The sequence below is a fragment of the Anomaloglossus baeobatrachus genome, unplaced genomic scaffold, assembly GCF_048569485.1.
Source record: "Anomaloglossus baeobatrachus isolate aAnoBae1 unplaced genomic scaffold, aAnoBae1.hap1 Scaffold_258, whole genome shotgun sequence".
Lineage (NCBI taxonomy): Eukaryota > Metazoa > Chordata > Amphibia > Anura > Aromobatidae > Anomaloglossus > Anomaloglossus baeobatrachus.
The window spans coordinates 70,824-98,152 of record NW_027442135.1 but is presented as its reverse complement, the minus strand read 5'-3'; the positions used below and the strand labels follow the sequence as shown (position 1 = coordinate 98,152).

The window sequence follows — 27,329 nt, the reverse complement described above, 5'->3', positions numbered from 1 at the left end:
CAAAGACTTTGCTACCCACCCCGGTGCCATCCTGGGGACAGTTAAGGCTTGTGTATTTTTGAATATGTTTGATGCAAATCAAGCTGTCTAGTTTGCAACTGGGGCACAAGTGCTGCCACTGAAGTGGTGTCTGTGGGGCCCAATTTTTGGAAAAAAGGGAGAGTCTGCTTGGAGTCCCCTTGCTGTGTTTTACATGATTTTAGAAGGGCATGCCATGCCTATATCTGTGTCTCCTCCTCTTTTTCCTCGTCCAGCTGTTTAGTTTTCGTATGAGTATTTGTCCTTGTCACTTTCCCATATGTTTGTGTTGTCTTGGGAGTTGTTTGGCACCTTTTGGACAACTTTGAGGGTGTTTTCCAGGTGTTTTTATGTGTTTGTGATTGCCTCCCATTGTTTCCTATGGGGTTCGAGAGTTCGACAAACGGTTCGACGAACGGCTCGTCGAACGGGGCACCGTTCGACGAACCAAACTCGAACTCTAGGGGGGTGGCTCATCTCTACTCAAGAGTCCCCAAAACTTCTTCCGAATAGGCTGGTTGGCCACGGCTCCACGTTGGGCAACATAAACTGTTATAGCTGTTCTGTTTTGTTTCAAAAGTCAGCTTATGTGATCACCAGTGAGGTCCTCTGAATTAGGCCTCTTCAGGCCTAATCAATATCCAGCGCTCGGAGAAAAGACTTGCATTAATGTGAGCATGATCAGTTTTCTGTTTATTCAGCCAATGCACAGATAATTTATACCATTTACAGATCAATGTGATATTGCAAAAAAGGCTTCGAGTGGAAATTTACAAGTTGATCATATGACCTTTGACAATGACAAAAATGTAGTCATGCATATGAGATAGGAAGAACATTTAGCAGACAATAATAATCCTTGAGCTTGTTTCTTGTCTTGAAGGCTGAAAAATGGCGTGAACTTACACCAGATGTACTAATGGAATAATAAAGTATTTCAAATCAAGAAATATAACTATTAACCCTTCTACAGTTAGGTCCAGAAATATTTGGACAGTGACACAATTTTCGCGAGTTGGGCTCTGCATGCCACCACATTGGATTTGAAATGAAACCTCTACAACAGAATTCAAGTGCAGATTGTAACGTTTAATTTGAAGGTTTGAACAAAAATATCTGATAGAAATTGTAGGAATTGTACACATTTCTTTACAAACACTCCACATTTTAGGAGGTCAAAAGTAATTGGACAAATAAACCAAACCCAAACAAAATATTTTTATTTTCAATATTTTGTTGCGAATCCTTTGGAGGCAATCACTGCCTTAAGTCTGGAACCCATGGACATCACCAAACGCTGGGTTTCCTCCTTCTTAATGCTTTGCCAGGCCTTTACAGCCGCAGCCTTCAGGTCTTGCTTGTTTGTGGGTCTTTCCGTCTTAAGTCTGGATTTGAGCAAATGAAATGCATGCTCAATTGGGTTAAGATCTGGTGATTGACTTGGCCATTGCAGAATGTTCCACTTTTTTGCACTCATGAACTCCTGGGTAGCTTTGGCTGTATGCTTGGGGTCATTGTCCATCTGTACTATGAAGCGCCGTCCGATCAACTTTGCGGCATTTGGCTGAATCTGGGCTGAAAGTATATCCCGGTACACTTCAGAATTCATCCGGCTACTCTTGTCTGCTGTTATGTCATCAATAAACACAAGTGACCCAGTGCCATTGAAAGCCATGCATGGCCATGCCATCACGTTGCCTCCACCATGTTTTACAGAGGATGTGGTGTGCCTTGGATCATGTGCCGTTCCCTTTCTTCTCCAAACTTTTTTCTTCCCATTATTCTGGTACAGGTTGATCTTTGTCTCATCTGTCCATAGAATACTTTTCCAGAACTGAGCTGGCTTCATGAGGTGTTTTTCAGCAAATTTAACTCTGGCCTGTCTATTTTTGGAATTGATGAATGGTTTGCATCTAGATGTGAACCCTTTGTATTTACTTTCATGGAGTCTTTTCTTTACTGTTGACTTAGAGACAGATACACCTACTTCACTGAGAGTGTTCTGGACTTCAGTTGATGTTGTGAACGGGTTCTTCTTCACCAAAGAAAGTATGCGGCGATCATCCACCACTGTTGTCATCCATGCACGCCCAGGCCTTTTTGAGTTCCCAAGCTCACCAGTCAATTCCTTTTTTCTCAGAATGTACCCGCCTGTTGAATTTGCTACTCCAAGCATGTCTGCTATCTCTCTGATGGATTTTTTCTTTTTTTTCAGCCTCAGGATGTTCTGCTTCACCTCAATTGAGAGTTCCTTAGACTGCATGTTGTCTGGTCACAGCAACAGCTTCCAAATGCAAAACCACACACCTGTAATCAACCCCAGACCTTTTAACTACTTCATTGATTACAGGTTAACGAGGGAGACGCCTTCAGAGTTAATTGCAGCCCTTAGAGTCCCTTGTCCAATTACTTTTGATCCCTTTAAAAAGAGGAGGCTATGCATTACAGAGCTATGATTCCTAAACCCTTTCTCCGATTTGGATGTGAAAACTCTCATATTGCAGCTGGGAGTGTGCACTTTCAGCCCATATTATATATATCATTGTATTTCTAAACATGTTTTTGTAAACAGCTAAAATAACAAAACTTGTGTCACTGTCCAAATATTTCTGGACCTAACTGTATATCAGGGTGGACCCCATGTTTTTTTTCTTATTTATTTATAAATAATTATAAACAAAGAGCTTGGGCACTCTCCAAATTGCATCAGCAACCAAAGTGAAGCTGCCAGCTGTGGTTTGCAGGCTGCAGCCATCTGCTTTACCCGAGCTGGCTATCAAAAATGAGGGGACCTCACGTATTTATTTTTTTTTTATTTATTTATTTTTTGGCTAAATACAAGTCTAGTCACCCTTTAGTGCCACATGAAAGTCACTAAAGGGTGCCAGCTTAGAATATGTAGGGGGTTGGGACATTATATATGTGTTTGATATCTGTCTGTCCATCCATCCATCCTAGCTTTTTAGGCTGTGTGAACGCAATTAGGGTTTCAATCGTTTTGGACGCTGTGTTTTCACTACGTCCATAATGCTACGTTGTACAGTAGAAGTGCAGTGGGAGGAGTTTTAGAAATCTCCTACCCACGGTGCTTATTTTCTCCACAGCATAAACTGACATTTGGTACTGCAACATGTCAATTTATGCTGCGGAGATGAGAGTTCTCTGCGAAGAGAATAGAGCTAAAGTCAGCAGCAGCCTGAACCTGGACCGTGGTCATGGACATCACTCACATCTCCACAGACTCAGTATCGCCGGATCGTGGGCACATAGCCAAAAAGTGAGAAATTTGCTGCTAGAGCATCATATGTGTTCCCCATGGGGGTTCAAAATGCTCTCTATATCCCTGAGTAAAACCCTTGAGGCGTCTAGTTTCCAAATTGGGGTCACTTGTGGAGGGTTTCTGCTGTATAGGTACCCTAGGGGCCCTGAAAATGCAACATGGTGCCCGCAATCTATCTCAGCTTTACCAAAATTTAAATGGTGCGCCGTCCATTCCAAGCTCTCCTGTTTGTCCAAACAGAGTTTTTTTTTCCAGATTTGTGGGGTATCCCTGCACTCATAAGAAATTGGATAACTGTGGGGTCCACTTGAAAAAGTGATACATTTGATGCTAAAGCAAGATTTTTGTGAAAAAAATGAAAATTTTCGATATGACACCCTAAAGTTATCAAAATCCGTGAAGTACCTGTGGGTTTAAAATGCTCACTATACCACTGGATAAAATCCTTGAGGGGTCTAGTTTCCAGAATGGGGTCACTTGTGGGGGAGCTCCACTGTTTCGGGCCCTCAGGAGCTCTCCAAACGCGACATGGCGCCCACTAATGATTCCAGCCAATTTTGCAGTCTAATGGCTCTCCTTCCCATCCGAGCCCTGCCGTGCACCCAAACATTTGATTTCCAGCACATATGAGGTACTAGCATACTCAGGAGAAATTGCACAATACATTTTTGCTGCATTTTTCCTGATACCCTTGCAAAAAAAAAAGCTACTTGGTTGAAGTAACAATTTTGTGGTAAAAATGTATTTTATTTATTTTCACAGCTCAACGTTATAAAATTCTGTGACGCCCCTGGGGATTCAAAGTTCTCACCAAATATCTAAATTCCTTGATGGGTCTAATTTCCAAAATAGGTTCACTTGTGGGAGGTTTTTACTGTTTAGGTACCTCAGGGGCCCTACAAATTCAACATGGTGCCCACAATCTTTTTCAGCCAAATTTGCTTTTCAAAATTCAAATATTGCTCCTTCTATTTTGAGCCCTCCCATTTGTCCAATCAGAGGTTTCTGACCACATGTGGGGTATCAGCGCGCTCACAAGAAATTGGGTAACAAATTTTGAGTTCCATTTTGTTGTGTTACTTCTGCAAAAAGTGTATAAATTGGCGCAAGAGCAACATTTTTAGGTAAAATATATACCGTATTTTTCGGACCATAAGACGCACTTTTTCCCCCTAAATGTTGGGGGAAAGTGGGGAGTGCATCTTATGGTCTGAATGTGGCTGCGGGGAATGTGTGTGCTGCGGTGGAGCGGGTCATCGGGGGCACGAGCAGGCTGTAGCAGCCTGCCGTGACCACGTGGACCCGCTCATTTAATATGCACGCCCATTCCCCGCCCATCATCCCTCAGCGCTGAAGCAGGCACTGACAGGTGGGCGGGATGATGGGCGGGGGTTTAACAGCCGGCCCGCATGATCACTCCTGGCAACTACGGCCTGGAGTGATCATGTGCGGCTGTATTCACTGCTCCCCGGGCATCATCATCAGCGCGGGGAGCAGGGAATCAGTGTACAGTACTCACCGTTCTCCTGCAGCATCGCTTGTCATCCCGTCTGTGTCAGCGGCAGCGCCGCTGAGTGGAGCCGTCCCTGTTACCCTGCTGCATTGCGATCATCTCCTGTGTCTGTGCCTGCGGCTGGGTGGAGACTAGCGGGGCGCACAGCGATGACGTCATCGCTGTGCGCACGTGTCCACACGCAGCCGCCAGTACAGACACAGGAGATGATTGCGATGCAGCAGGGTAACGGGGATCGCTCCACTCAGCGGCGTTGCCGCTGACACAGACTGGAGGACGAGCGATGCTGCAGGGAGCGAGGTAAGGTGAGGTGAGTATGAACGTTTATTTTTTTTTATGTGCCACAGGATGCGGCCATACACCAGGATGATGGGAGTATATTATGAGCAGGATGGGGTCATATGAGCAGGATGGGGTCATATGAGCAGGATGGGGTCATATGAGCAGGATGGGGTCATATGAGCAGGATGGGGTCATATGAGCAGGATGGGGGGCATATCAGCAAGATGGGGTCATATCAGCAGGATGGGGTCATATGTGCAGGATGGGGGTATATTATGAGCAGGATGGGGGTATATTATGAGCAGGATGGGGTCATATGAGCAGGATGGGGGTATATTATGAGCAGGATGGGGGTATATTATGAGCAGGATGGGGGTACATGAGCAGGATGGGGTCATACGAGCAGGATGGGGTCATATGAGCAGGATGGGGGTATATTATAAGCAGGATGGGGGTATATGAGCAGGATGGGGGTATATTATGAGCAGGATGGGGCCATATGCCATGATGGGTTATATAGCAGGATGCGGCCATATGCCAGTATATAGCAGGATGCGGCCATATGGTAGGATGACGGTATATAGCAGGATGAGGGACATATACTGTATATACAAGGCAGGAGGATCATTACCAGGATGCGGCACCTTAGTAGAGAATTTGGGGACATTACCCCCATAACAGTGTCAACAGCATATGCTCGCCCCATAACAGTGTGTCATGACTACATTTTTTGCTTAAAATTTTATTTTCCTATTTTCCTCCTCTAAAACCAGGGTGCGTCTTATAGTCCGGTGCGTCTTATAGTCCGAAAAATACGGTATATATATTTTTTTTTCATTCCACATTGCTTTTGTTCTGGTGAGGCAAATTAAGCGTTAATACACTTCATGAATGTGGTTTTGAGTTCTTTGAGGGGTGCAGTTTTTAGAATGGTGTCACTTTTGGGTATTTTCTGTCACTTCGGCCTCGCAAAGTCACTTCAAATGTGATGTGGTCCCTAAAAAAATGGTTTTGTGAATTTTGTTGAAAAAATGGGAAATTGCTGATGAACTTTGAACCCTTCTAACTTCCTAACTTCCAAAAATTTTGTTTCAGAAATTGCGCTAATGTAAAGTAGACATGTGGGAAATGTTATTTATTAACTATTTTGTGTGACATAACTCTCTGGTTTAAGGGCATAAAAATTAAAAGTTTGAAAACTGCAAAATGTTCATCAAATTTCTGATTTTTGCACAATTAAAAGCAAAAAATATCGTTCTAAATTTATAACTATCGTGAAGTACAATATGTCACGAAAAAACAATTTCAGACTCACTGGGATCCGTTGAAGCGTTCCAGAGTTATAACCTCATAAAGGGACACTGGTCAGAATTGCAAAAAATAGCCTGGGCATTAAGTACAAAACTGGCTTCGTCCTTAAGGGGTTAACATGTAAAAAAACAGAAAAAAAAATCCAAATAAAAAAACAACTTCAACATCGAGTTTTTATTGCTGATGTCGAGCGATACTGTGTGTATATAGCACACTGTGCTATATACAGGCTGTATACTACATGAAGGTGCTTAATGCTATCTGGGTCTGTACTGTGCTATATGGGGCTGTATACTACATGAAGTTGCCTAATGCTATCTGGGTCTGTACTGCGCTATATGGGGCTGTATACTACATGAAGGTGCTTAATGCTATCTGGGTCTGTACTGTGCTATATGGGGCTGTATACTACATGAAGTTGCCTAATGCTATCTGGGTCTGTACTGCGCTATATGGGGCTGTATGTTACATGAAAGTGCCTAATGCTATATGGCTCTACACTGTGCTATATACGGGCTGTATACTACATGAGGGTGCCTAATGCTATCTGGGTCTGTACTGTGCTATATGGGGCTGTATACTACATGAGGATGCCTAATGCTATCTGGGTCTGCATTGTGCTATACACAGGCTGTATACTACATATGATGCCTAATGCTATCTGGCTCTGCACTGTGCTATAAGAGGCTGTATACTACATGAAGGTGCCTAATGCTATTTGGCTCTGCACTGTGCTATATTGGGCTGTATACTACATGAAGTTGCCTAATGCTATCTGGCTCTGCACTGTGCTATATAGGGGCTGTATACTACATGAGGGTGCCTAATGCTATGGTTCTGCATTGTGCTATATGGGCACTGCTTAATGTGATATGGGGGTTGCATAGTGCCATATGGGGGCTGCATAATACCATATGGGGGCTGCATAATGCCATATGGGGGCTGCATAGTGCAATATGGGGGCTGCATAATGCTACATGGGTCTACATAATACTATATTGAGGACTATGGGGGCTTCATAACACTATATGGAGGAGTATGGGGGCTGCATACTACTATAACCCAGGAGTTGTATGTCCCCTCCACCCCAGCGCTGTATACCCCCCAGAGCGTATGTCCCGTGCACCCCAAAGCTGTATACCCCCAGAGCTGTATGTAACCCCCACCTCATAGCTGTTTTTCCCCCCACCCCAGAGCCACTGCCCCCTCTAGAGCTGTATGCCACCCATTGCTGTATACCTCTTTCCTCAGTAATATGTATTCCCCCCAGTAATGTGTATGTCCCCAGCCTCTCTTGTGATATATTTGCAGCAGTGTTAGTGTGCTCTATGTACGACCATGTCTGTTAGTGACGGCCACCAATCAGCGTGGCACAGACACATGCCCAGAAGGAGCTGGATGGAGACCTGCGGGGAGGTGAATGAGTCAGTTGCCGGCTTCCCAATATTAGAAATATCTCTGTGTCTGTGTGTGCATGTATGATGTGTATCTATGTATGTTAGTGTATATGACTGTGTCTAGATTTATGTCTGTTTATGTGTTTTTGTGAATTTCTCTTTAAATATATATGTGTACGTATGTCTCTATGTGTATGTATCTGAGCATGTCTACGTGTGGATGGGGCCCACGGAGACTCTTTCACCCAGGGCCCACAAAAACCTGGAGCCGGCTCTGCTAGCAGGCTTGTGATGCCCCAGGTATGTGTACCGCCCCCGTGCCAGCGGCCGAGCCGCTCAGATCCGGAGCCGGGATGGCTCGAGGGGTCTTCGGACCCAGGGGTTTGCATGGACACTCGAATTAAAGAAGAGAGGGGGAGATATGTACAGGGAGGATGTGTACGTTCGTGACGCCACCCACGGTGCGTGTTACTGGGGGAGACCACCACTGCTGTTGGGGAGCCCGTTGGCGATGGTGGAGCAGCAGGATGTTTAACCCCTCCGTGGTTAGGGGGTTTGTGCCCCTGAGTCTGCTGGATTGTTGGTGATTGGGGTCCGTTGGGTAGAGGAAAAGGGGCTTTCAGTGTACTCACTCAATCCAGGAATAATAACACCGACAGCTTGTTAACCAGAATTCTGAGCACCACTGCAGGTTGGAGGGACCACGCTTGGGTCCGTGCCCTTGGTGTTGCTGTTAGCCTGTGGCCCTTTCCTTGGCACCTGTTTTCCTCTAGTTGGACCCTTAAGCATAAAACTTTTCGGGTCCCGCTCACCCGTGTGGCTAACAGAGTGAGCTTGCTCTCAGGGTTCACGCGTAGGATTTCTTTGGACTGTATTGGGAAAGTCCTATTCCATCGGTGCGCTAGTACCCCAATTTTAGAGCGGGTTGTATCTTGATGTCTTCACCCCCGTCGGGTAAATTACCGGGAAGCGTGAAGCTACTTCCCGGCCTAGGGTCCACGTACCCCGTCGTGTCCTGGCCCCTGCGCGGTGATGGCTCAAGGCTGCCGGCTGCCACCTTGACACGATCCCCTGCGACCGGGGTCCCAGCTCCTACCAGACCAACGTCTGCCACTTAGTAACTACAGGAGCCCTGCTCCAGGCCGGTGACCTCTCTCTCTCAGAGAGTCATCTCCACCTCCTTCTCCTTCCACTCCCGTTTCACACTTTCTTCCAAGTGTCACTTTCTCACTTTCCCCTCACCAACACCCCATCTGGGCGGCCCTATTCCCTTCAGGCCCCCAATGGTGTGTCTGGTGGTTACGGTGTAAAGTGTTTCTAGGATTTTGATTGGCTAAGCTGTTAGCAACACGAAAGGACAAGAATCCGTAACCAAGGAGGAGTGGATACTGTACAGAAGGGAAGATTGTACAATACCCTGTGACGACCTGATAGGCCAGGGCGTCACATTCCTCCTTGGTTAAACGTAGCTCGTCCCCGAGCTACAGGACACCAGAGGTTTATTTTTGTTTTTAAACTGCAAAAGGGAAAAAGAACATTTTAAACAACACACTTTTATTAACAGGTTCCATCCCACATAGGGGAGGCACTTTACTTAAACGTTACTAAAAATTGTTAAGAGTTCGTCGCCCAACGGTGGGACGCTACCGGTTTCTATGGTAACGGAGGCTCAACCTACTCCATTGCAGCCCCTTCCTGCGACATTCCAGTCCCAATGTCCCGGATCCCAATAACCCGCCACCCAAACAACCTGTTCCCCTGGAATCCTATGGTGGGTCCATGACCAGGTTAAGGTCCCGGGTGTTTTCTTTCAGATAACTCTGGTTGGCACAGGAGGTACAACTATTATACAAGACACAAGTTTGTGTTGGTTACGCCAGTCCTGTGACCATGGTCCATTTTTACCTATATAAAACTTTTAACGAAGTCCATGTACCGGTTGTACACTTTTTCAACAATTTTTCTTGCAAATCAGGTAACTTTCACTCATTTCATTAAAACTGGTTGATTAGGCACTCATTTACTAACATTTTCTATATGGAAAATAACAAACTATGGAAAATAACAAACGAAAGCACCGATAAATAACAATTCTATGGCATCGTAACTATTGGTACTGTAACATTTTTTTTAACACTCTTCTCTGTACCTCCATGGAGGTTGCCCAAAGTTTGCACAGGTTGACCTCCTTAACTCTGGGCTCTCGCTCCTCTCTAATGAAGTTTCCACACCCTCTACACGTCCCTCTCCCTCCATGCTAGGTGTAACTGGCAGGATCCTACGTGTACGTGTCAAGGGGACTGGTGATACTCTAGATGCTGGAGTGGATGCAGTGTCAGTAAGTCTTTCCTGCTCTGGTTCTTCCACAGGTTGTGGGAATGTTAACACAGGGACTATTAGTGCTCCATTCTGCATCGGCCAATTTTCTGGAAAATCACCTAGGATCGTGTGGATCACCTTCTTCCTTCTTTCCACCACTGGAGACTGGGACTGAGGCTCTTCTGCTCTTTTCAAAGGTTCTGGGCACTTCTTCAGGTGGTCTCTGGACACTGTAGCTGTAGTTCGTCCATCGTCTTTGCTAATCAAACAAGTCTTCTGATTATCGAAATTGGACGGCTGTATCACATACGGCTCTTTCTCCCACTGGTCTTCCAACTTGTGTTGTTTCCTCTTTCTTTTTAATACAATTTCACCAGGGGCGAAGGGGGCTGCCTTAGCTTGCTTATTAAAATTCCTCTCTTGCCGCTCCCAGGTCTGATCCAAACTTTCTTCAACGTACATCTGGATCTGTTTGTACAGAGCTTGGCGACGTGAGTCCCAATCTTCTCCGGATGCGTAAGTTTCAGGCAACTCTACCTCCATCTCTAGATCTACCGGGAGTCTTCCAGGCGGGCTCTCAACAGGTAGGCTGGGGTACACTTGGTCAATCCTACTGGAATTTTATTATAAATGTCAACCAAATCTGGCAGCTTTTCGGGCCACCGATTCCGTTCTTCAAGAGGGAGGGTTTTCAGCAAATTAATTACCAGATGATTCATCTTCTCGCACATCCCATTTGTCTGTGCGTGGTAAGGTGTGGTGCGGATCTTCTTGCACCCATATAGGCTGCAGAACTCTTGAAAAATCTCGGCTTCAAACGCAGGACCCTGGTCCGTCAAAACTCGGTCGGGATACCCATGCGGCCTACAGAAATGGGCCTGGAACACCTTTGCTGCTGTGTTGGCAGTCAAATCCTTCACGGGCACCACCACCAGGAAGCAGGAGTAGTGATCAACTATCGTGAGCGCATACGTGTACACACATCTGCTGGAGGTCAATTTAACATGGTCCAGAGCCACAATCTCTAGAGGTTGTTTAGTGTCAATCGGTTGGAGGGGTGCACACTGGCTAGTGCCATCTTGTCTTCTCAAGGCGCAGGGACTGCAATTTCTACACCAGGCTTCTATGGAGTCTCTCATTCCTATCCAGTAGAAACGGCTTCTCAGCATCATCTCCAGCTTCTTCCACCCGAAGTGCCCGGCTCCGTCATGATATGCCTCCAGCACCACTGGGACATTTGACTTAAGCCTGCTTTACACGGGACAACTGATTGTGCAATTTCACGATCGATCGTACCCGCCCCCGTCATTTGTGCGTCACGGGCAAATCGCTGCCCGTGTCACACAAAGTTGTGAAACCCGCGTCACACGTACTTACCTGCTGAGCGACCTCACTGTGGGCGGCGAACGTCCACTTCCTGAAGGGGAGGGACATTCGGCGTCACAGCGACGTCACACATCCGCCGGCCAATAGAAGCGGAGGGGCAGAGATGAGCGGGATGTAAACATCCCGCCCACCTCCTTCCTTCCACATAGCCGGCGGGAGCCGCGGGAAGCAGGTAAGCGATGCACGGTTTACCACGGAAACGATGAACAACCGGCGCCATGTTTCATAAACGATTTTATGAAACCTAGCGACGAGTACACGACTCACGATTTTTGAGCGATACTGCGTCGCTAGGAGGTGTCACACAGGCCGACGTCGCAAGCGACATCGGATGTGCGTCACAAAACCGTGACCCCGACGATCTATCGCACGATAGATCGTCTCGTGTAAAGCAGCCTTTAGGGACCACGATCTGGCAGATTCTCTCATGAGTCTTGGGGTTGGTCCGACTAATGCACAATTTACCTTGATGCAGGTAAAGCCGACTCCGATCTTGCCACAACTTCTTCGCCTCTTCTGGAGCGACTGGTCCAAGACGGGCATCAGGTCTGGTCAGCAGTACTTTGACTAACTTAATCGCTGGGTCTCGATCCTGAGCCTCCAGCCAGCCATTGTGGGGCAACGGATTACAGGTCATCTCTTGTTGTCGGGCACTGGATCTGGATTGTTCCTCCCATGGAGGCTGGTGGAATGCAGGTAGCTTGACCTCTTCCAGGTCCTCTTCATTTCCACCATCATTGGACAAGTGAGGCATCCGGGATAGGGCGTCTGCATTAGTTTTCTTATGGCTAGTCCTGTACTTAATAACAAAATCGTAGTTGGCCAGTCGTGCGACCCATCGTTGCTCCAAAGCCCCCAACTTTGCTGTATCCAAATGAGTCAGTGGATTATCAGTGTACAACGTGAACTTAGCAGCAGCGAGGTAATGTTTGAACTGTACAGTTACCGCCAAGACAAGTGCCAGAAATTCCAATTAGAAGCAGCTATAATTCTTTGGATTTTTTTCCGTAGGTCTTAGCTTCCGGCTGGCATAAGCAATCACCTTTTCTTTGCCCTTCTGTACTTGGGACAAAACGGCTCCCAGCCCTACATTGCTGGCATCAGTGTACAACACGAAGGGGAGGCCATAATCGGGATGAGCCAAGATTTCTTCCCCGGTTAGGGCGGACTTCATCCTCTTGAAAGAATCTTCTTGTTCCGCGCCCCATTTGAACGGAGGCCCCAAGGATTTACCGTGTGCAGCCTGGCCCACCAGGAGATTCTGCAAGGGGGCCGCCATTTGGGTATACCCCTTCACGAACCTCCGGTAGTACACCATCAGGCCTAGGAACTGTTGCACTTCTCTGACTGTAGTGGGCCGTGGCCAATTCTGGATGGCTGTGATCTTTTCGGGGTCCGGGGCCACACCTTCAGCACTCACCACATGCCCCAAGTACTGCACCTTCGGTTTCAACAAGTGACACTTGGACGGCTTGAGCTTCATTCCGTACAAGGAACAGAGCCTCAAACACCTCGGCCAGATGCTCCAAGTGTGCTTCGTAGGTCTTGGAGTAAACAATAACGTCGTCCAGATACAGCAAGACGGTTTCAAAGTTACAATGGCCCAAACAGCACTCCATTAACCTCTGGAATGTCCTGGATGTATTGCACAGCTCGAATGGCATACTATTAAACTCACATAGATCCATCGGGGTAGCAAAGGCGATCTTCTCCCGGTCTTCCTCGGCAACTGCAACCTGCCAGTACCCGCTGGTAAGGTCAAGGGTGGAAAAGTACGTTGGGACTTTAGAGCGGCTAATGACTCCTCAATGCGGGGCAGAGGGTAGGCATCTTTATGGGTAATCTTGTTAATCTGGTGGTAATCTACGCACATCCTCATGGTCCCATCCTTCTTCTTTACCAGCACCAGTGGGGCGGCCCACGGACTGCAGCTATCACGGATCACTCCTGCTTCTTTCATACTTCTGAGCATGTCCTTGGCACATTGATAATGGGCAGGTGGTATAGGCCTGTACCTTACTTTGATAGGTGGGTGCGTGCCAGTGGTTATGTGGTGTTGTACCCCCTTAATTCACCCAAAATCCAATGGGTGCTTGCTAAAGACCTGCTCATATTCCTTGACCACCCTGTAGACCCCTTGTTTGTGATGTGCGGGTGTAGAGTCGGTGCCCACATGTAGCTCCTGACACCCCTTCTCTACTGGACCCTGGGGATCAGCGCCAGGATGTTGACATTGCTCTCCTGAAGACCCTGTTGCATGAATGTCATCTGCATTTACTGTAAACAGCTTGGCTATGATGGCATAGAGGGGCAATGTGGCCTCCTCTTCCCCATAGTTTAGCACGCGCACGGGCACCCTCCCCTTCTGGACATCCACTACCCATCTGGCCGTGAACACAGTGGGCCAATGTTCTGAGTGTAGGGGTTCTACCACTGCTTGGTAACCCTGTCCCCGGGAGTCTATAGCTGCTCTGCACCATATCAACATTTCACTTTGTGGGGGCACTACTAGGGGGGTTGCATCCATTACCCGTACACCACCTATCTCACCTCCAGAGAGATTTACCTGTTGTCACTGCAGGAGAACTCAGATCTCACGTTGCAGGACCCTCTGTCGCCCTGCTCCTGCAGTCTCAGACAGCTGTTGAAGCAAAAACAACACTTCACCCATGCAATTCTCAATGACATTTGTTCCTAAAATGATCTTCGGGTTCCGATCACTAGGGTCATTTTGTAATACTATCAGGCCTTGTCTGACTAATTCTACGCGGCCCACTTTTACAGTCACCTCCTTGAACCCAATTTGAGTCACAGGTAACCCGTTGACAGCATAGATGGTCAAACCGTCGTCTGGGGGCATCAAGTCATCATCAAGTCAGAACTTCTTATAGAGTACATAAGGGATAGTTGTTACCTGTGAGCCGGTGTCAAGAAGTGCAGAGGTAGGGATCCCATCCAATATAATAGAGACGATGGGCCGTCCCCTGACATACCGCTCTCTCCAGTCTGCTGGGCCTTGGCAATTTATTCCTGGGGATTGGCCCTTGGCCCCAGGGCCTGCCCGTTTAAAGGACAGCTTCGTGTGTAGTGGCCGGTCTTGTTACATTTATAACAAACAGGTGGATCATACCGGTCACCGCCTCGTTCTCTGTACGCTGAGGTCCGCTTTCTCATCGAGGGGACGTCCTCTGGGCAATCCGCCAGTTGGATCTCTCTCGACGGGATGGTCTTTGACTTCAGTTGCATGGCTTCCAGAATCCAGGCGACATCTTTAGTTGTTGCACTTGGGTAGATAAATCGGGTACTACTCTCCCAGTTGCTGTTAAGGGAGTCGTTGCAGGCAGGGCCAGGGCAGAGGGCTTTACTTGTGCTGGGGAGGCATCGGCCTGCCAAGCAAGGAGTGGGGAGTCAGGAGCCTCTGGGGGCTGTAGGGCCTTGATTGCCCGTTCTTTCAGGATAGCAAAGTGCAAAGCAGGGTGCTCCAAAGCCCAAAGCCGGAGCTGCTTGCGGTCCTCCACCGACCCGAGGCCTTTTAGGAACTGCTCCACTAGCATCTTGTTCCCTTCCGGCTCTCCGATATCGTTGGTCAGTCTCAGGGTCCGCAGCGCTGCTTGCAATCTCAAGGCGTAATCTCGGATGTTATTGTACTGCCCCGCGCTCGGCTGCAGCCGAGCCGCTCGGATCCGGACTCGTTTGTCAGTGGCTCGAGCGCCTCCGGACCGGGAGTTACTTCGCTCTGAAAGGGGCTGACGTTTTGAAGGGGGTTTAGGGTTACGGCTGGGGCCATGGTGTTTGTTGTTAGAGTTCGTGACGCCACCGACGGGTTGTGCTGAATGTGGACACCACCGCTGCTGTTCACTAGGACCCTGGGGGAGATGTTGTGCAGCTTTGGTGTTAACCCCTCCGTGGGCAGGGGAGATGGCCCCTGGACCCGTTTGGTGTGAGGTATCGGTGCTTGGCGGTGCAGGGCGATGCGTGGCCTCAGGGCACAGTTGTACTCACTATTACAGATGCACAAGAGTCTCTGGTAAACCAAAAAGATGGTGGTCGGTGCCCGCAGCCGGCTGCGTCTGGTCCCCCAGGCGGGTTGGTGGTCTCCGCCTTTCTCCTGCACCTTCTGTGTAGCTATGGACAACCCGTGCTTCAGCAACGGGAGCTCGCTCCCCGGGATTATGTGTCGGGAGAGCCCGTTTGCCCGCAGACGCTGGCCCTTTGGATCTCTTAGCCTGAGCGGTGGCTTTTTATCCCTTTTCGGTGAGCTGTTGTCTTCAGTCGGGACTTGGGTGGGAAAGGACCTAAAGTCCAGACCTCAATCAGTTAATTAACGGGATCTGGTAGTTTCGGGACCGCGTTTCAGGGTCTGAGTACCCCACTTTGTGCTCCAGTTTCCAGTCGGTTCCCCGGTTCGGTAACGGCAGGCCACTACCCTGTCGCGGTCCCTTATAGTTTCACCGAGCCATCTTCCCGACTCCTGCAGGCTGAGGCCACCATCTGCCTCCTAGCCAGAGGTGACTGGGATCCGACCCAGAGACCCGGAGTTAGGCGGGCTTTGCACGTTGCGACATCGCAAGCCGATGCTGCGATGTCGCACGCGATAGTCCCCGCCCCCGTCGCAGGTACGATATCTTGTGATAGCTGGCGTAGCGAAAAGTATCGCTATGCCAGCATCACATGCACTCACCTGCCCTGCAACCGTCGCTCTGGCCGGCGACCCACCTCCTTCCCAAGGGGGCGGGTCGTGCGGCGTCATAGCGACGTCACACGGCAGGCGGCCAATAGCGGCGGAGGGACGGAGATGAGCAGGATGTAAACATCCCGCCCACCTCCTTCCTTCCGCATAGCCGCCGGCGGCAGGTAAGGTGATGTTCTTCTCTCCTGCAGCGTAACACACAGCGATGTGTGCTGCCGCAGGATCGACGAACAACATCGTACCTGTCGCGGCAGCGTAATTATAGAAAAGTCGGAGCCTGCACCGATGATACGATAACGACACTTTTGAGCTCCTTAATCGTATCATCTAGAATTTACACACAACGATGTCGAAAGTGACGCCGGATGTGCGTCGCTTTCAATTTGACCCCACCGACATCGCACGTGCGATGTTGCAACGTGCAAAGCCGCCCTTAGACTGGGGCAAACTTGGGCACAGGTCTGCCTCTGCACTTGTACTTCACTCCTCCACTCCTCAAACTAATCTAACTGTTTTTCCTGCCTCAGGAGCTGTGAACTCCTCGGTGGGTGTGGCCAACCGCCTGGCTCCACCCCCCTGGTGTGAACATCAAATCCTGAGGGAGGTGATTAGGGTTTTAAGGGTGGCTGATGACACCTTTTTAGGGCACGGGTGTTTGTGCAAGGGCCTACCTGTGACTATCTGGCTAGTCCAGGGCGTCACATTCCCCCTTGGTTTAATACAGACCGTCCGCGGGCTGTCCGACCACCACCGGTTTATTTTTGTTGTAACTGCAAAAGATAAACGGGAAAAACAGATACAAGTATAATAACATTATTTACATTATAAGCAAGTGTGGAAATCATCCCTTACGGGGGGCATGTTACTTTAACGTTGCAAACATAAAACATTTTTATTAAATGGGAATGGGTCCTTTCATTTGCCCACCCAAGCAAACCTACCCCTTGATGCTGCCTCTAAGAACAGGTCAGCACCCCTCTTACCCAGTCCAGGAATCGGGTCCGGGTCCGGGTATTGCCCACAACGGGCCGGGTACAAAGTTCCATACCCGGCAGTCTCTCAGAGGTCCCACGTCCAGGGGACCCCTGGACCCGGAGGGTTGTCACCGGTTGCCATGGTGACGGGACCTCGGCCGACTATACAGCAGGCCCTTCGTCCAACCAGCCTCTCCGGAAACCGTAGACATGAAAGGTGTTCCAGGGGCTTTTTACAAAGCCCAAAAGTTATTGGGTGGTCTGCAAGTTCTCGGCCTTGTCTATGTTTAAAACGGGACCGCGTTTCAGGGTCTGAGTACCCCCTTTGTGCTCCAGTTTCCAGACGGTTCCCCGGTTCGGTACCGGCGAGCCACTATCCTGTCCCCGGACCCTTACGGTTCCACCGAGCTGTCTTCTCGACTCCTGCAGGCTGAGGCCACCGTCTGCCTCCTAGCCATAGGTGACTGGGCTCCGAGCCAGACACCCGGAGTTAGACTGGGGCAGACTTGGGCACAGTCTGCCTCTGCACTTGTACTTCACTCCTCCACTCCTCAAACTAATCTAACTGTTTTTCCTGCCTCAGGGGCTGTGAACTCCTCAGTGTTCATGGCCAACCACCTGGCTCTGCCCCCCTGGTGTGAACATCAAATCCTGAGGGAGGTGACTAGGGTTTTAAGGGTGGCTGATGACACCTTTTTAGGGCACGGGTGTTTGTGCAAGGGCCTACCTGTGACTACCTGGCTAGTCCAGGGCGTCACACTATCCTGGGGCCGTTGCTTGCAGCTGTAGAACCTCATTCTCAGCTCCGCTTCTGTGCGGGTTTCAAATGCAGCTCCCAGTCTCCTGAAAATGGTGGTCACTGATGTCCGGTCTGCTTCAGTCCACATCTCCACTTCTAGCTCGGCAGCATCGGTCAGCTGTCCCAGTACCACCGAGGCCCGCTGCCGCCCGTTTAAGGCATACATATCCAGAATGTTACAGATTTTCCTCTTAAATCCTTGCAGCGCATCTGATCGGCCGTCATAGTGTGGGAGCCAGGCATACATACGGCAATGATATCGGCATTATGGGGACAACTGCTTCAGGTCCCGGTGCCGCTGCCTCTTGCGACTGGAGCGGCGTACGATGCGCCATCATTACCCTGGTCGGGCGGAGGCAGCACCGCCACACTCCCATCGTCTGGAACCGACATCTCCGCGCGCCACCTTGGTCTTTTCGCAGCACTCCCTTGCTGACCGTGGCCCTCTGGGAACTTCCGGTTACGGGAAGAGAGGGGGAGATTTGTACAGGGGAGATGTGTAAGCTCGGTGCGTGGTAATGGGGGAGACCACTGCTACTGTTGGGGAGCCCGGTGGCGATGGTGGAGCAGCAGGATGTTTAACCCCTCCGTGGGTAGGGGGTTTGTGCCCCGGGGCCCGTTGGATTGTTGGTGATTGGGGTGCCATTGAGTAGAGGAAAAGGGGGCTTTCAGTGTACTCACTCAGTCCAGGAATAATAACACCGACAGCTTGTAAACCAGATTTGTGAGCACCACTGCAGCTTGGAGGGAGCACGCTTGGGTCCGTGCCCTTGGTGTTGCTGTAAGCCTGTGGCCTTTCCTTGGCACTTGATTTCCTCTAGTTGGACAGTTAAGCCTGCTTTACATGTTACGATTTCGCATATGATATCGTATGCGATCTTAACCGCCCCCATCGTATGTGCGGTACATTCAATTTGTTGAATGTGCCGCACAAACGATTAACCCCCATCACACTTCGAACGTCCACTTCCTGGAGTGGGAGGGACGTTCGGCGTCACATCGATGTCACGTGGCATCCGGCCAATAGAAGTGGAGGGGCTGAGATGAACCTCCTTCCTTCCGCATTGCTGGCCGGGAGCAGCTGGACGCAGGTAAGATCTGTTCATCGTTCATCGTGTGCTACCCCGGGTACGATGAACAATCTGACGTTCAATTTTTAGGAATTGAACGACATGCATGCGATGAACGTTTTAAGGTTCAATCGCAATCGCACGTACCTGTCACACACTACAATGTACCTTACGATGCCGGATGTACGTCACTTACGACGTGACCCCGCCGACACATCATAAGATATATTGTAGCGTGTAAAGCGGGCTTAAAGCATAAAACTTTTCGGATCCCGCTCACCCGTATGGCTAACGGAGTGAGCTTGCTCTCAGGGTTCACGCGTAGGATTTCTTTGGACTGTATTGGGAAAGTCCTATCCCATCGGTGTGCTAGTACCCCGGTTTTGGAGTGGGTTGGGGATGAATCTTAAAGTCTTCACCACTGTCTGGCAAATTACCTGAACGCGTGAAGCTACTTCCCGGCCTAGGGTCCACATACCTCGTCATGCCCTGGCCCCTGCCCAGTGATGGCTCAAGGCTGCCGGCTGCCCTCCTCGGCAGTCCGTGCCCCTTGACATGTTCCCCTGCGACCGGGGTTCCAGCTCCTACCAGGCCCAGACCAACGTCTGCCACCTAGTAACTTCAGGAGCCCTGCTCCAGGCCGGTGACCTCTCCCTCTCAGAGAGTCACCTCCACCTCCTTCTCCTTCCACTTCCATTTCACACTTTCTTCTAAGTGTCACTTTCTCACTTTCTCCTCACCAACACCCTATCTGGGCGGCCCTATTCCCTTCAGGCCCCCCAATGGTGTGTCTGGTGGGTACGGTATAAAGTGTTTCTAGGATTTTGATTGGCTAAGCTGTTAGCAATTCGAAAGGACCAGGATCCATAACGAAGGAGGTGTGGATACTGTAGAGAGGGGCAGATTGCACAACACCCTGTGACGACCTGATAGGCCAGAGCGTCACATATGCTTTTTAGGGTTAATTGGGCAGTTCACGTCTCCACCCACATGCAGCCATAAACAGATCACTTCTGGGGAGGGTGGGTTTTTTCCATTTTTTTTTTTGCTTGTGCACACTACATCCGATCATTCTGTTGTTACCCCAAGTGCAAGCCGGTCAAACCCTGCAGGTGACTCACACTGGGTTGAGCACCGAGCGTACCCGAGTACCGCGATACTCCGAGAGTGGTTTACATTCATAAAGCCCCCGAACTCTGAACTCGAACTTAGTTTTCTTGGAAAAGTCGGAGTTTGTACTGATAGCCAAAATTCAGTTTCACTCATCTCTAGTGGTATTTTTGCATCAATGGAGTTGAGTGAAGAATTGTTTTTTTCTTGATGAGCCAACATTTTCATTGATCCCATTCTAGATACAATATGAATAATTGATCACTTTTCATTGTATTTATATGGCTATAACATGATATCTCACCTCCCGTATCTGAATTAATTTTCCATATCATCTGCTCATCTCCTTCCCATTCAGGTCCTTATAATATCAAATCCTCTCAGTGGAGATCTTCTATATAACAGAATTCTCCTGATTGCCCCGTGAAGGATGGATATGGACAGGGACAAGATGGCGGAGAGGATATTACACCTCACCCTAGAGATCCTCTTCCGGCTTACTGGAGAGGTGAGAGATTCTGATGACGTCACATTACATCATTCTTATCTATGGGAATAACAGATGGACAGAACTGGAGAGGTGAGGACTCTGGAGATGTCTGGAGTGAGATTTATTACTGTGTCTCTCCATAACCAGGATTACACAGTAGTGAAGAAGACCTCTAGTGAACGCTGTCAGGACCCTGTGTCTGAGGGATGGGGAAGACCCCTGAGCCCAATCACGGGGCCTCCACCTCACCCCCCGATACATGAGGACATCAATGGGCAGAAGATCCTAGAACTCACCTACAAGATGATTGAACTGCTGACTGGAGGTGACACTGCTGGGAATGCTGGGACATTATAATAATAATAATAATAATAATAATTTTATTCATTTATATAGCGCTGTTAATTCCACAGCGCTTTACATACATTTGCAACACTGTCCCCATTGGGGCTCACAATCTAGAGTCCCTATTAGTATGTTTTTGGAGTGTGGGAGGAAACTGGAGTACCCGGAGGAAACCCACACAAACACGGGGAGAACATACAAACTCCTTGCAGATGGTGTCCTTAGTGAGACTAGAACCCAGAACCCCAGCGCTGCAAGGCTGCAGTGCTAACCACTGAGCCACCATGCCGCTGTTAACTTAGTGTAATGTACACCATTCATGTATTTTTTAAATATTCAACCTGTTGGATCTACCCTACAATTCCAAGAAAAAAGAGGCCACAATGAAGATGTTCATTGCATTCAATTAGCCAAAACTGCTACTCCATGCTTGATTGTACTCCACAATTAGAAAAAAATATGTAGCCGAAGATGAAAACATTGCACTTAAATGAAAGATTAAGTTTGAAGATAAAACAAAGATCTTTGCCAATTAATCTTACTATTTACTCAAAGTACACAGACAACCCAAGAGACTACAATAGGTGTGATACAGCATTGACTGAGGTTGAGGACTACTGGTATAACAAATGCAATACTGGAAGTGTAAGCAAATGACTTTATAATGCCATAAGCAATATGATAAGAGATTCACCACTTGGTTTCACTCATTTTCACAGGTATTTAATCAAACAAGTCGCCTTGAACTTCAGCTTCTGGAAAACTCATTTTCAACTAACAAACTGGAAAGGCAAATAACAGATCAAACTACTGAAATAAACAAACTACAAGACAAGAACAGGTAAATCATTGGACTTATTTTTTGTCTACAGAACAACAACTTAAGGGGTTATCAGAAACCAAAGGTGAATGTCATACTAAATGTCTATTTAAAGTAATAATCCAACCACTTTCTTTTGTTTGAATATTCCAGCATGCATTGGGGATTCTCAAACGTGACTTCATCGGGGGCTCTGGCTATGCTGTTATGGTTACTGCCGTAGCTGCTGTTCCAACCGGAAATAAAGAGTCATCAGTGATGCTCAGGGGCTGGGCTAGTCACTGTTCTGAGCATGAGCCTGTTGTCTATTCCAGTGCATGTTCAATACGCGCTCCCCGCTCTATATATTCCTTTGGATGCGCACTGACACTGCGCTCCCTCACCGGGTCCAAAGATATGATGATCCGACAAAAGAACATATGGTAAGTGCGCATTGAAAAGGAAATTACGTGGTTAGCAGGGAGAACAGAGACCAGCGGTAGAAATAGACGCCATTGACGACATCCCATCTAAGAACAGTGACATCCATTTCAAGGATTGGTCTCTGTTCTCCCTGCTAAGCACATTCTTTCCCTTTAAAATGTGCACTGATAGAGTGCTCGCTTTCTGGCTTGTAATTTATTTTTAGATCCGGTGAGGGAGCTCAATGTCACTGCGCCTTCAAAAGAAATAAGCAAAATGAGCGCATACTGAGCATGCATTGGAATCGACAGCGTATGCGCAGTAGAGCAGGGACCAGCCAAGCAGACATCACTGATGACTTTGTTTCAGGGTACGGACAGCGGATTTGGCAGTTACTGTATCCTCGTCTCTCTGATGATGTCCAACTTTGGAATCTCAGCATGCATTGAGGGTTCACTGGAATTTTTTTCTGAAAAAGTGAGGAAAGGGAGGAAGATAGAGTAGTAGGGGAACAGTATGGAATTTCTAATTGACAAATTAGAAAAGTGGTTAGATTATTAAATAAAATAGACATTTAGTAGAAATTCACGTTTGGTAAACTAAGCTGCTTGTCACACTTTCCTAAAAGGCAGTACTGAGAAACAAGTAGTTTTCATTGTGGCTTGTAGACATGTAAATACAGTATCAGCACTGAACCCGAATACAATAGATCATAAAAATATGTTCTAATTGTGCATCAGGACTTAATAGGACTGATTTTGGAAAGTTGAATATTTTAGATTGTATCTAAAAGAACGATTTTTCAAAACATTTCACAATCTATCACTCATTCAAATTAAATTATTTTACAATGTCATTATCTTGCCAATTTGTGAACCTTAATTAAAAAGAATAAAGTACAATTGCCCAGAGATGAAGTCAACCATGAAAATGTTTCACTATTGCGGGACTTTCCAGACAAGCTGCCGGATTTGGACAGAGTTGTTTTGAACACTGCAGTAGTATTGGGTAACACATCCATTCATTGTGCAGTGCTGGTGTCCAAAGGCCATAGACAATGTTTTTAACAAGGTGATTATTATGGTGATCATGCTCATTTCCCCAGTGATCAATAGAGGAAATACCATCTGTTTTCATAAAAAAGGCAATGGTGCCAGAGTTCAGGGGTTCTTCCTCAGGACGGAGATAAAAAGCATTTCCACAGACACAATGACATATTATTCTCTCTTTCTGTCTATTACATCCCATCCTGTGCCTGGAACACATGCATTTATGCAGTGTGAATGGACCAGATTGAAGATAAACAATATCCAATTATACTCTGCACATATATAGAGAACCGTAACATTCCTTACACCATGTTTGTCCAGTCGTTATCTGTATATATTCTCTAGATATATAAAATATATATCAAATTCTCCATGGTCACGTCTGTAACAGACAAAGTGCATCCTTTTTTCACATTTGTATTATGAATGGGAATATTATGGAACTTTGTGGATGTCTAAGGGCAATCAACACTTGAAGATATACAGTGTGTTTTTATTTTTACAGAATCTCACTAGGAATGTGTATGCACATACCATATCACCATATCACCATAATTAGGGCACCGAGCTGCAGAAAGTAGTGTAGATGAGGATATCGGGTGGACAGTAAAGACTGCTGTGTTTACCAGCCCTTGCTACATCTACTTTTTTGCTGGAAGCACTACTGAACACACGACTTTTCAGATATGGAGTATTACTACATTGTTACAGAGCACAGTATAGTTCTACCTCTTATTTTCATTTTCTCATTATAGTGTATTACTACAATTTTGTTAAATTGTGATATTCACCCACTGTTCCCCTCTGCTCTGACACTTCCCAGGTTTCCTGCTGTTCTTCTTTCTGGTCCCGCTCTACCAATGAGAAATGACTGCTCCGAACAGTTATAGCAGAATCACTCCCATGAAGATTGTGCAAATGTATGTGATAATATACTCGCCCACTGTCAACTTCTCCATGGTCCAGTCCTGTTCTGGGACTCTTCTCAGTGACGTCACCGCTCTTCTGAGTGTACGGGTCACACTATGCTTTGTCTGACCCGGAAGTGACTTATACAGTGTAAGTCTATGGTGAGTCAGAATAAGACTCTATATACTTACATTGTAAGAGAGATTTCTGTTTCACGCATAGTGGGGTCACCCCTCCTTTATACCTCCCGACCGACAGACAGAGCACGTGACGCGCTCTCTAGCGCCCCTCTTATAGTCAGGCCAATTATGGAATTGCCCGACAATAAGCAAGGAGGCCGCTATACTACTTATGCCGATTATTGAAGGGTCCCCGGTGAGAGTAGGGTATATATTCCCCCGACCTCCGCGGGCGGAATATATAAAACCTCCCCGAATCTCACTGGCCTCCCCACAATAATCCTTGGCACAACTCGCTGCCACCAACCGCTTCACGGTAACTATTAGCCGAACACACAGACGTGGGATTCAAGATCGAGATAACAGAACAGCCCAAGATTAATTATATAATTTAATCAGCCTAAAGCACACTAGAACTACAATATATACAATAGGGAATCTACAGAATATACATATGTCAGAGTACAGTTACAGATAAAGCATGGTTTACAAACAGGCATACACAGTTCCAGCAGTTACCTTGTGCGTCTGGCCACAGGGGGGCGCTGTAGACCAGGTTTCTAGGATCCTTCCCACAGATGTTTCCTACACGTGACCCCCAGCGAAAGAACCCTGGAAAATGGCCGAAGTAGGGTTATCAACCTGGGCAAATCCAGGTCCCCTCCTACCTTAGTGACCTCAGAGGGAGCACTGCTCCACCCCTGGCTGGAGTTATGGACAATCCACAACATGGAATATGGGCCATAACTTTGCCTGGGAGCGTCGTAGGCGGACGCCAACGCTCTCATTGTGACAGCTATGAATTTAGCTACAGAACGAGAGGACTCATGACTTGTCTACTAGTTCCCCATTGGCTGATATCACGCCTGGGGTATTTCCCCAGGTCCTGCTCCCATAAAAAGGGTGTGCCAGCATCGTCCGCATGCGGGGACACCATTTTTATGGTTGCCATATTTATCGGAAATATGGCTTGCGAGATATGAACCATCTTTTACTGGAGTCGTTCTGTCTGGATACTTCCAAGCTTGCTAACTAGATAGCAGCCCCTACTACAGGGTCACGGCAGGGAGTCATCCTGTGTCCATTGTTCCCACATCATCCAATTTCCATATCACAGGAGATGGCCCTGGGATGTGTGGCTAGGATGTGACGCCTTCACAGATGCTGGACATCTGAGAACAAGAAGGGAGGGGGCACGGCCATGGAGTGATGAGAGCGATTATGACTTCCAGTCATAATTCCTCTTCATATCCCAGGATTTGCCTCACACCTCCCCCCTTTTGAGGGCGCTAGGGGGCAGCACACTCCGGTGTTCCCCCGTGCGCCCGTCCGCGACCTCTCCTTGTCGGGACAGCCCGTCTGCGTTACCGTGGTCACGGCCCCTTTTGTGGCGAATGGTGAAGTTGTATTGCTGGAGCGCAAGGCTCCATCGCAACAATCGCCCATTCGTCCCAGAGACGGTGTGCAACCAGCTGAGGGGATTGTGGTCCGTCTCCACGATGAAGTGGCGCCCGTATAGATAGGGTTGCAGACGCTGCAGGGCCCACACTATGGCCAGGCACTCCTTCTCCATCGTGGAATAGGCCACTTCCCTTGGTAACAGCTTCCTGCTCAGGTACAAGACTGGGTGCTCTTGGCTCGCAGAGTCCACCTGGCTGAGCACCGCACCGAGGCCGAAGTCACTGGCGTCGGTCTGTACTACAAACGGCCGCGTGAAGTCGGCTGCCTGTAGCACGGGCGGGCTGGACAGGGCGTCCTTTAGGGCCCGGAAGGCTGTCTCGCAGTCCATTGTCCAATCGACTGCAGAGGGCAGCTTCTTCTTGGTGAGGTCCGTCAAGGGCTTTGCCAGGCTACTATAGCATGGAACAAACCTCCTATAGTACCCAGCGGTCCCCAAGAAGGACATCACCTGCTTCTTGGTCCTGGGGGTGGGCCAGGATGCGATGGCCTCCACTTTCTCAGGCTCGGGCTTCAGTGTTCTCCCACCTACCCGGTGACCGAGGTACTGGACCTCGCTCATGGCCAGCTGACACTTTCCCGGCTTGATGGTCAAACCTGCCTGGTGGATCCGCCTGAGCACCTGTGCTAGATGCTCTAGGTGGTCCTCCCAGGTGGGACTGAAGACGGCAATGTCATCCAGGTACGCGGCCGCGTACCCTTCAAGTCCCTTGAGCAGGGTGTTGACCATCCGCTGGAAAGTGGCAGGGGCATTCCTCATCCCGAATGGCATCACCGTGGACTCGTACAGTCCAAATGGGGTAATAAAGGCAGAGCGTTCCCTGGCCTTGCGAGTCAGGGGGATCCGCCAATATCCCCGGCTCAGATCCATGATGGTCAGGTACTGAGCCCCGGCCAACTGATCGAGCAGGTCATCGATGCGTGGCATTGGGTACGCATCGGCGACCGTGACAGCATTGAGCCCCCTGTAGTCCACGCAGAACCGAGTGGTTCGGTCCTTCTTAGGGACGAGGACTACAGGCGAGGCCCAAGCGCTGTTGGATGCCTGGATCACCCCCAGCTTCAGCATCTCGTCAATCTCCTGGCGCATGTGTTGCTGCACCTCCAGGGAGACCCGATATGCTGAACGCCGGATCGGGGGATGATCCCCAGTGTCCACGTGATGGACAGCCAAGTTAGTCCTTCCGGGCTGGTTGGTAAACAACCCCCGGAAGGGGTGTAGGGTGGCCCACAGCTGGGACCGTTGGTCCTCCAAGAGCTGGTGGCCAACCTCCACATCCTCAATGGATCCGCCTGCCCTAACCTGGGCTAGCATATCCAAGAGGGTCTCCGCTTCTCCCTCCTCGGGCAGGTTGCACACGGGGAGCGCACATGCCTCCCGCTCATGATGTGCCTTCATCATGTTCACATGGAAGGGCTTCCGCCTTCCACGGGCAGGGTCCAGGGTGACCAGGTACGTTACAGGGTTGAGCTGCTGGTACACGAGGTATGGGCCTTCCCAGGCTGCCTGAAGCTTGTCCTGTGGTAC

The 27,329-nt window shown here is 48.6% G+C and overlaps 1 protein-coding gene across 4 annotated transcripts in view; it reads left to right on the top strand.

The window, feature by feature from the left end:
• Window positions 1–27,329, top strand: part of LOC142263437 (uncharacterized) — a 60,605-nt gene that overhangs the window by 8,479 nt on the left and 24,797 nt on the right. For 2 of the 4 annotated variants that reach the window (XM_075332220.1, XM_075332218.1), the window contains exons 2-4: window positions 20,508–20,729; window positions 21,704–21,825; window positions 24,079–24,325. In XM_075332220.1, coding sequence (XP_075188335.1) covers window positions 24,323–24,325 — 3 coding nt within the window. In that variant the 5' untranslated portion in view covers window positions 20,508–20,729; window positions 21,704–21,825; window positions 24,079–24,322. Of the gene's footprint in view, window positions 1–20,507; window positions 20,730–20,823; window positions 20,965–21,703; window positions 21,826–24,078; window positions 24,326–27,329 lie in introns of those variants that run through there. The other 2 variants (XM_075332219.1, XM_075332221.1) reach the window with 2 other exon arrangements.